This window comes from Phocoena sinus, chromosome 19 (assembly GCF_008692025.1).
Source record: "Phocoena sinus isolate mPhoSin1 chromosome 19, mPhoSin1.pri, whole genome shotgun sequence".
Lineage (NCBI taxonomy): Eukaryota > Metazoa > Chordata > Mammalia > Artiodactyla > Phocoenidae > Phocoena > Phocoena sinus.
Window position 1 is genome coordinate 5,201,423 of NC_045781.1, and position 10,791 is coordinate 5,212,213.

A 10,791-nucleotide genomic window follows, 5' to 3' on the forward strand; every position below is an offset into this window, starting at 1 on the left:
TCCGCTGTCGCGCCCAGGTCCCCTCGATGGCTGTCGCTAGGGACGCCTCCGGCCCTGCCCGACCTCAGAGCCTTTCGGCGTGTTGGAATTCGGGCCCCACAACCAGCTCTATGACGTAACGTGGCCACGCCCATCTCAGCGATCGGGGAGGAAACGGTCATGATGGAGGCTACGGCTCAGAGAGGGAAGAATTGAAATCACTTTTGGACACCTCCTTCCCTTCCCTCCTCGTTGTCGGTCAGAAGCACTAGGCTGAATAATTTTTGAGAGGCTGGGTCCTATCCAAGGCCGTGGCGGCGCGAGCTGGATTCTATTTTGTCTTTTGGGCAAAACGAGAGAGATGGCGGCGCCCGTGAGCCACGATGGAGGAGCACCAAGGGGGCGGCCATCTTACAGGAAGTGCAGTTCCGTTCGGCAGAGACCCGGGGAGCTAGTGTTAGGAGGAAACTTGGGACTGTCAACGAAGTTTGTAGGAGTTGAGACACGTTGTTAAAGGCGGCGGTCAGGTCATGGACAAAACACGGAAACTTCGAGTGCTGGTGAAATTTGGGAAACAGTTAAAGCGGGGATGGGAATGAGTACGGCTGGTCTGAGACCTGTTGAAGGGGCGGGGCCGATGCTGAGAGCGGGGCTCTGTGAACACCGATGCCCATAGGGGCCTGGGAATGTGGCTGCCTCTGGTAGGGAAGGGTGAGGGATGAGGCTTCAAATGTATGCAAATGTTTCCTTAAAAAACGAAGGGCATTTCAGAGTAATTAAATGGTGAGCTGTGCTGTTATATTGTTTGGCATCATTCCCAAATAAAATAAAACACACTTAAGAAATATTAGCCACTATTTTATGCAGGCAAAGGAGTAGTAGAGGGCTTTCCTGGTGGCGCAGTGGTTGCGAGTCCGCCTGCCGATGCAGGGGACATGGGTTCGTGCCCCGGTCCGGGAAGATCCCACATGCCACGGAGCGGCTGGGCCCGTGAGCCATGGCCGCTGCCCCTGCGCGTCTGGAGCCTGTGCTCCGCAACGGGAGAGGCCACAGCAGTGAGAGGCCCGCGTACTGCAAAAAAAAAAAAAAAAAAAAAAAAAGGAGTAGTAGAGGATATTATCTATATATTCTTTCTAGAGGGCAATTTATTAGACTTATCTATATAATTTAAATATTTCATTCTCGTTGATGTAGAAATTCCAATGCTAAGAATCTTTGTTAAAAACTTTAACCACGGAAATTCTGGTAAATTTTTTTAAAAACTAGGAATAACTTGAATATACAATCAGCAGGTGAATAGTTTGGTAAATTAAACACATTCCTTCAACAGAACGGTTTATAGCCATTAAAAAGCCAATTATAGAATTACCAGTATTTTTTAAGTGACTTCAAAAGGATGAACAGTATTTATAATATGATCCTCACATGGCAAACATTAATAAATATATGCATTTCAAATTTTTGAATGGATTAAGTAAAACTTACAATTTCGATTATATTTGGGGTTTGGGCTTGGAGATGGACTCTTCACTAAGTAACCACTAAACTCAAAAGATTTTATTAACACAGCATCAAAACATACTGCCTGCTCCAGTCTCACAGCTCCTCAAACTACACAACTCTAAAATGGAAGTCCTTCTCCCTTCCAGACTGAATTTTCCCTTATTCTGTTTCTCATCTAGCAGTCACTATTACACAATAAATTAAGAATAGAGATGTTACCTGGATTGTAGGTTACTGGAGGTTGCTGTGAAAAGGTCAGAGGACGAAGCCAAAACAAAACTTATATGTCGTTGTCACACTGGCCACCAATTCCTGTTATGCTGTCACGGAAATAACTTCTGAATCACTCCCTGTACTCGCCCTCATTGCTTTAGTCCATTTATCTGAATTACTACTGAATTTGCCACCGCACTGGTCCCTTCTAAGAAGGTGTCTCTCCAGCCACCTCCTTTTTTTCCGTACCACACCATGTTTATTACCATACCCTCCATGAAGCTCTGAATTAGTATACTGATTACAGACTAAAGCAAGATCTCAAGAGAATTCTTTTAAGACTGTATACAAGCAAACATCAAACGGATTCTCCATTATCATCTTCCATTACACCCTGCCTTCCACTTCCCAATGCCCTGTGGTCTCATATGCTACCAGGAATTTGCAAATACTTTCCCTCCATTGAAGTCTTTGGCACACAGGAAGCAATGAGAGAATATTATTTACTATGGCTGTTCTTTCATGAGTCATCTTAGATGTCACTTCTTCGGATAGCATTCTTGGACACCTTCCAGGTCAGTCTCAAAAACAATAATACATTTATTAAATATAAAATTGCAGCTGTATCGTGGTGCTAACAATAGGAAGTATAAAAAGGCATCCAATAGAGAAAACATGTCTATACAAGGGATTACTGAAGATCATTTATCTTTCTAGACCATCATAATATGCTAATTTGACTGCCCTCCAAAATGTACTATGAGTTCCTCAGACAGAAACTCTGTAATATTTTTGTATCCACAGTGCTCAGAACAAAAAGTTGAACAGAAGTTTTCAATAACGGACTATTAAATGAATAACTGAATTTGGCTTGCAAGATACAGTATTCTCTTCGTCAAGGTTCTATGCTGCTCAGTGAAAATTAAATACAGCAAAGGTGCAAGAGAATGTATATATGTGCTGCTTTTTGAAAAGAAAAGGGACAAAAAGTAGTATCTACTTGCTTGTACTGCCAAACACACACACACACACACACACACTGGAGGGAGACACAATAAACTTACCTGTGGGAGCCAGAAGGTCAAGGGAAAACAAACTGAGAACAGGGTAAAAGTGAGACTCATAATGCACCTTTTATATAGTTTTAAGTTTTGAACCACATGACTCTGTGACCTATTCAAACAATTTCAATCCAATCTTGATGGGGAATACACATCTAAATCCAGGAAAAATAAAACTGCAAGTCTATAAAGGGCTTATAAGGAGAGGAACATAGTTCTATGGAGGGCCAGAAATTGGGGAACCTGGCCAAGTGAGGGAAAGCTTCACTGAAGAAGTGATTGTTGAAGATGATGAAGAATGAAAGAGGGACCCAGAAGATAAGAGGAAAGAAAGGAAAGTCCTCCCTCACTAGGACTAATGATAATACTGTTATTCATCGCATTTGCAGGCACTATTTTAACTACATCTACTTCTCACAATAAACCTACCAGGCAGATATTAAAGATAAACTGAGGTGAGTTGAGTAACTTGCTCAGAGGAACACAGCTCACGGCTGGCACGGCAGGATTCAAATCAGGCAGTATGGGACTTCCCTGGTGGTGCAGTGGTTAAGAATCCGCCTGCCAATGCAGGGAACACAGGTTCAAGTCCTGGGCCGGGAATATCCCACATGCCACGGAGCAATGAAGCCTGTGCACCACAACTACTGAGCCTGCGCTCTAGAGCCTGGAGCCACAACTACTGAGCCCGCACGCCTGAAGCCTGTGCCCTGCAACAAGAGAAGCCACTGCAATGAGAAGCTCACACACCGCAACGAAGAGTAGCCCCGATCTCCGCAACTAGAGAAAGCCCGGGCACAGCAACAAAGACCCAGTGCAGTCAAAAATAAATAAATAAATTTATTTTTAAAAAATCAGGCAGTATGACTTCATTGCCCACTCCTAACCACTGTTTGAGGTGAAGGATGATCTTTATTGAAATCATAAGGATCCTGGGTGTGGAAGCAGGCTTAGGCATGTACTGGGCCTCCTTTACCTGGGGATGCCAAGTTCTGAAAGGTAAGTTCAGCACGTGGCCCTCAGAGCTCAGGGCAGCCCAGCCAGCCCGTCCCAGGCCCCAACTGATCAGTTCCAGGAGTGAGCCCGCCTGACCATGCCTTGGCTGGAAGTGGAGAGTCACAGGACAGGAAGTGGAGGGGAGCTGAGGGTCAGGTTGCTGGAGCCCTCGTGACTGATTCTTTGCTGGAGACTCTCTGTCCTGAATCCATCCCATTATAATGTGAGGGTGGTGATGGGGACCGTAGCCCAGGATTTAGGACAAATATGTTCAAAATTAGGTGTGCATCAGGCCCTTGTTAAAAATGCAGAGTCCGGGACTCCAGCCCCAGAGGTTCTGGGTGTGACTCAGGAATTGCATTAATGGTTGAATTCTGAGTGGGCCACAGCACGGCAAATTTCCATGTCTTTTATGAGTAGGACTGTTTGTAATTGGGATCTTATATCCTCATGGGATCATGGGAGAGAAATCTGGATAAAGGAGAAAGCAAAGACCCCACTTTGAGGACAGCCGGAAGGAATGAGGGAGATAGATAAACCATAATGAAAAAAATATGAAAAAATATATATACATACATATAACTGAGTCACTTTGCTGTACAGCAGAAATTAACATTGTACATCAACTATACTTCAATAAAAAAATTTTAAAAAAACTTATTTGTAAAAAAAAAAAAAAAAAAAACTTATTGTGTTCTATGGTGCTTAAATACCATTATTAACTCCTTCCCCAACCCCCAAATGATATGCTCCTTCAACAACAAATTGTCATATTCCCTTGAGCCAATTACTCCAGGTCCATTTCACTTACTATGGATACTTACATCCTCTCACTAAATTAGCTTGAGTGTAGAGATGCCACTTAAAGATAATCCGACTACCTCAATGGTCTCTCTAGGGGACCATGAGCTTTCTCTATTCTGATCACCACAATACCCTCAGCTTTTGGAACAGAACCATATACCAAGGACGTATTTGACAAATACTCTGTGAAAGACCAAACTGACTCAGTCTAAGGCTGTTGTTTCATTAGTCCCTCTGCATAATATAAACTTCTGCAAGTTTAAGGAAGACATCCCAGTTTCAGATTCATTATTCACCTTGGCCTGGGGAAACTGAATTGATATATACACGTCCCATATCCACGAATCCAATATTAGCCCTCCTGTGATTTTTTCCTCCATAGCAAACTTCCAGAAACAAATTATTGTTTAAAAATTCACCTCCTTATTTCCTCCACTTAGTTGAACACAGGCTTCCTTCATTTATTTACTGACACAACAGAGCAACTGACGTTTGTGTGTTCGGGTTAACATCAGATTATGCCTCTGTATCAAGGCATATACGTAATTGGATGAGTAGGTTCACGTGCTCCCAGTCTCAGCATTTATACAGTTTCTCTCAGTGTATACTTTTCAAGCCACCATATGAACAAGAAATTTCACTCAACCCTTTTCCTGAATGTCTTAATTTTTTCTCTACTGGTTTTCTGTGACATAAAATAAAATATAATTGACCACTGAAGGCACAACCACATTCACTGCATTCATAAGGGTTCTCTCCTGTGCCAACCCTCTGCTTTCTCCTGCGGGTGCACATCTGGCCACAGGCTGTCCCACTATGACTACATTCCTGTTTTCTAGGAGCCCACTGATGTTGACTGATGTCTGAGGGGACCACAGAAGGTACTTGCATTGTCACTGTATTCAGGTTTTTCTCTTGGGGACAACACTGCTCTGTGAGGACCTGTGACCCTCTGAGGGAGGATTTTCCACCTTGACTGAGTGAGTTTTCTGATGTTTATTGAGGACTGACTTCCCTCTGAATGATTTCCCACATTCACTACATCTATAGGGTTTCTCCCTGTATGGATTCTCTGATGGATAACGAGCTTGCGGCTTCTCGATAAAGCCTTTCCCACAATCGCTGCATTCAAAGGTTTCTCTCCTGTGTGAGTCCTTTGGTGTTTAATGAGACCTGTCTTCTGGGAAAGGGTTTTTCCACATTCCCCGCAACACAAAGGGAGTCGTTCCTGTGTGAAATCTCTGGTGTGCTGTGAGGCACGTCTTTTGGCTGAAGCCTTTTCCACATTCATTGCATATATAAGGTTTCTCGCCTGTGTGAATCCGTTGATGCACCATAAGATTTCCCTTCTGGATGAAGCCCTTTCCGCATTCACTGCATATAAATGGTTTCTCCCCGGTATGGGTTTTCTGATGGACACTGAGCCCTGATTTCTTGAGGAAGGCTTTGCCACATTCAGCGCATTCATAAGGTTTCTCTCCTGTATGCGTTCTCTGATGTTCAGTGAGCTTGAACTTTCTGAAGAAGGCTTTCCCACATAGATTACATCGATGGGGCTTCTCTCCTGTATGAAGATTCTGGTGATCAGTGAGCCAAGACTTTTTGATGAAAGCTTTCCCACATTCACCACATACATGAGATTTCTTTATTTTTTGAGTCTTCTGATGCTTGATGAATTGGGACTTAGTGCTGATGAGTTTTTGGCTTTTGGGGAATTTAATTTCAGTATGAAACTGTTCATTGTCAGCATGGAGACAGGATCTGACTTCTCCAGTAAACTCAGCAGGGCTCTTTATTTCATAGCTCCTGCTCTTGGAAAGTAAAGTTAAATTTGATTTCATACTTCTTCCATGTAAGTCAAACATACCATGATTTTGCCTGAACAGAAAATGAGCTCTGCTCCGATGAACAGAATATTCCAGTGGGTTCTGCTCATGCCATTGTTCTAGTCTCTTCTCCATGCTCTCATTTTGTAAGTGCTCCAGCAGGTGATCATCAACTTTCCAGACTTCTAGGAAAGAGAAGAAGAATGAATTCCTCCATCTTTCAGATTTGGAATAAAGGTATTTTTAAAAATACTTTGATGTGAGGTGTCTTTTTAGTGATGACCCTATGGTATGAATGTTAATAAAACTCCATGTTTAATGTTCTTTATACATTGGAAAAAAACGGTCATAATGAATAAATACAGATTTGGTTACTTTCTAAATACTGTAAAATACGAGCAATCTCCTGTGAGCAGGAGACCACAGGTTGCAGGGCCACCTCATCCAAACTGGGGAGGGATGGACTCATTCATTCCACAGATTCTTACTGATCACCTCTGTGTACCAGGAATGGTGCTAGTGTTGGAGATTCGCAAACATACTCCTTGTGTTCAAGGAGCCTATACTGTAGGTGGGTAAAACCACTTTACAGGGCAGAGATAGACACAAGGAAAACAGCTGCAGGTTGGAAAACCTGGCGGGAAGGAAAAATGGAGAGGAAGAGAGGTGGAGGAAACCAGGGCTCATTCTGGAGGAAGACAGGCCTCCCCAAGGATCCATTGTTCTGGTCTGCATGAGGGGAATGAAGAATATGACACAGCAGAAAAAGAAAAAACTAGAAGACAAAAAGAAAAAAAAAAAAAAGAAAAGAAAGTGATGCAGTAGAGAACTCCAATCACATTTAACTTACAAGGCGCACCTCAGAGAGATCCATTATGCAACTTAATTCCATCATGGCACTTTTCACCCCTAGACGTATTATTTATTTTAAATTTCTATTAAATTGATGTCTCGTCCTCTTAGAATGAAAGCTCTTGGCCTATTTGTTTTTTCAACTGCTGTTACCTTCCAGCTTACACTAGACTATCAAAAAAATAATTCATAGAGGAATGAATCAAGGAAGCAATCACGTGTATGGAACAGATTGGGAGGTTTAGGAAAGAAGATGGAAATCTCCGTGTGAACAAGATGATATGTCATGGTGATCACTAAAAGAAGAATTTTTGTGTCATGTGACAGGTAACATGGTTATCTAGGACTTTTTTTTTTTGGCTGTGCCACATGGCACATGGGATCTTAGCTCCCCGAACAGGGGTTGAACCCACGCGCCCTGCAGTAGAAGCGTGGAGTCCTTAACCAGTGGGCTGCCAGGGAAGTCCCTACCTGGGACTTAATGTTTTCAGAAGATGAGGGGAAAGAAATGAAAGCTTTCAGGAAGTGAATACAATGGTAAGGTCTACAGTGAACGAGAAGAAAGTTCAAAATCAGTAAATACACAAAGGAATTAATTCGAAGTAGCCAAGAGTTATGGTCTGGTTGAGGCTGGAACTGAGAATGTTGGATGTTAAAATAACTTCCTAGTTAAAAAATTCATCATGAACAGCAGACCCCTTAACAGAAAAGAGCTCTGCAGGTGGGGACATTTGAGGTAATGCCTGAATGGCCAGGATGCACAGGAGTAAGGCAAAACCTAAACTTCTAGGGTTTCCTGGGAGGGAAGATGATCTTAGGTCCTTGCAGTTACTGGGAACTCAGGAGAGCTGCCATCAAGATAAGTTATATAGAAGCCAAGTCTGTGGTGGAGCACACTGGGGAGAGATCAATTTGGGAGTCTTCTCCAGTGACCCTAAGGAGCTTAGCTTATTACGATGAAGAAAACTTTGAAGGTTAAAAGATCATCGGAGAAAATGGAAAACAAAACCTTCGGAGAACCTCAGAGCGGGAATAAGGCCAGTGAAGACCCGTCTACTTTGGGGCCCGGCATCCAAGATGGGGTGGATGTGACAAAGGAAATCAACATTACTCGTGGAGCAGAAGGCGCAGTAGTCAGAAGACAGTGAGGAATTCAAAGTTTTCTCTTTGGAGAGAGGCCTTGGAAGGTGGAATTTCATAGAAAACGAGGTAGAAGTGTACGAAGAAGAAGGAAAAGATATGAGAATACAGGGAAAAGAAAACTATGTAAACAAAAATCAAGATGGGGGTAAAATAAGAAGAAACAGATCCCAGAAAAGATAAGAGTCTTCCTAAGAAGGGATATATTTTTCTCTAAACTCCTACAAAGAAAAAGAGGTCTGACATCGGGAGAGAGATGCATGGAGGCACTGCTTACCCAGCGTCCAACCCCCTCACAGCTGTGACTCTTTTCTGATCAACTGCAGTGTGATTTCCACGCCTGTCACCTTGCTGGTCTCTCACTCACCTGAATGGTTCGACAGCGGATTTCATCTTCCATCGTCCATGGTTCTCCTTGATCCAACTTGGAGAGTATGTCTGGTTTGCTGGCTTGAAAACCTATTCGTGGGAAATGACAGCAGATTTAGACCCACTGAACTGGGCTTGGATCTGTGAAGACAGCAGAGTGTTACATTTGAGGACAAAACAATGTTACAACCTACAAGGTAAAGGCTTTTCTCTCAGAAGGGAGAATATACCCACGTATCTGGGCAAGGGGCTAAGAATCTATTGCTTCAGAGCATCACAGACACTCCAGAGCTTTCAGAAGCTGAGAAAGGAAAGGCCACTGATTGGGGACCCTCTAAGGGACCCAGGGGAGCCATCCTCACCTACAGATAGCAGGTTGCTATAGTTCTCCAGCATCACGTCCCGGTACAGGGTCCTTCTGAGGAGGGGCCAGGAACTGCCACTCCTCCCACGTGAAGTCCACGGCCACATCGTCAAATGTCAGGGTTTCCTGGAATAACAGTGATGTTTAATGAAGTGATGTCCTTTTGACGATATGGAAGAAATGTTAAAGTTTTTCTGCTCATTTCCACTTTATAGGCTGCATCGAGATATCTAGCAGGGTTTTTATTTTAATAAACTATTGAAGAAGCAAATGTCTAATAAAATATTCTCTAATTGTGTAGTCAGCCACCCACCCATTTATCCAATTAGAAGTTTCTATAATGTGTAGAAGTTAAATCTTCTTGTTAAGCTAGAAACGTCACATTCTCATATATATATATGAAAAGAAAGGGAAAAGAAAACTCTGCAAACAAAAACTAGATGGGGGTAAAATAAAGAAGAAACAGATGCCAGAAAAGAGTCTTCCCTAAGAAGGGATATATTTTTCTCTAACTCCTACAAAGAAAAAGAGGTCTGACATATATATATATATGAATGACAGACAAAAGATACACATATTTATACTCTACAGAATAATGGAAGTGATTTTTTACAGGCCTCTACAATCCCATCAGGGAACAAAGGAAGAATAAAACCGAATAAAAGTCACCTGGGCCTTGATCATTTTCTTCTGTTTTCTGAAAACAGCTGGCAACAGGGAGGTTCTGTCGCTGTGTCTTCTGGATCTGCTCTAAATTCTGTTCTGTCTTCAATCAAGCATGTCCCCAGTAATGCTGATACCAAATCCTGTAACTTCTTCCTCCTTCTACTGATTCTTTTGCTCCTGGGGAGTCAGGACCTGTGGGTTGAGGAGAAAATTCAAGCTGAGGGTACATTTCCTCTGGGCCCAGATGCTAACGCTGCTCCTGGGCGCTCACCTTAGCCCAATGCCCACAGCATTGCCGAGTGTCCCCAGAAGATTGTTGCCCCAGAAGACTTTATTCCTCTGCCCAAAAAGCCTAAGCTTCTGACTGTGGTGGGGGTATTCCTTTATTCCATGAAGCTGAAGTGCCGTGACTGTCAAAGGAGATGAGGGAAACAAGATCCATCCCAGCAGCAGCCCTCAGGAGCAGGAGAATCTCAGGCAGCTCAATTATACACAACAGACCATACGGGAGGAGAGGCGCTGGGCACTGCTTTCCTTTAAACCGTGTGTGCTCAGGAACCTCCTCAAGCGTTTGTATACACCCTGTGAGTACACACACTTCAGTTTGAAAACCAATGTACTGGGCAAACCAGAAACAATGTCTTGTAAGCAATAATGGTAATATCTTAGGAGGTTTTAAATACATAAAAAACTAAAATACAAAATAACAGTACATAAATTAGAAGGCGGTAAATGAAGTTGAGGTGCTCTAAGACTACTGTATTGTCAGAGGAAAGTGCAGAAGTATTAATTAACGTAAGAATTTGACAAAGAATAATTACATGTGATGTGTAATCTCTAGTGTCATAATGAACATTAATAATTTTCTTAAAGTACGTAATTTGCAGTGCTACCAGGAGAGGGAAATGTAATAACAAGAAACTCATCCAGAAGAAGGTACGATTCTGACACCAATTTGAATATGTGTGTTTTTTGAACACACCACCAAGCAATGCTACAACACTGGCTGGGTGTCCTA

General features: G+C 42.8%; 1 protein-coding gene across 1 annotated transcript in view; it reads right to left on the reverse strand.

Annotated features, from left to right (window-relative positions):
* Positions 1–9,791, reverse strand: part of LOC116743884 (zinc finger protein 350-like) — a 15,748-nt gene extending 5,957 nt beyond the window's left edge. The window contains 9 exon segments of the mRNA XM_032612998.1: positions 1,702–5,428; positions 5,430–5,476; positions 5,479–5,613; positions 5,616–5,766; positions 5,768–6,564; positions 8,738–8,833; positions 9,106–9,154; positions 9,156–9,233; positions 9,777–9,791. Coding sequence (XP_032468889.1) covers positions 5,231–5,428; positions 5,430–5,476; positions 5,479–5,613; positions 5,616–5,766; positions 5,768–6,564; positions 8,738–8,833; positions 9,106–9,154; positions 9,156–9,233; positions 9,777–9,791 — 1,566 coding nt within the window. The 3' untranslated portion in view covers positions 1,702–5,230.
* Between the last annotated feature and the right edge of the window lie 1,000 nt (positions 9,792–10,791).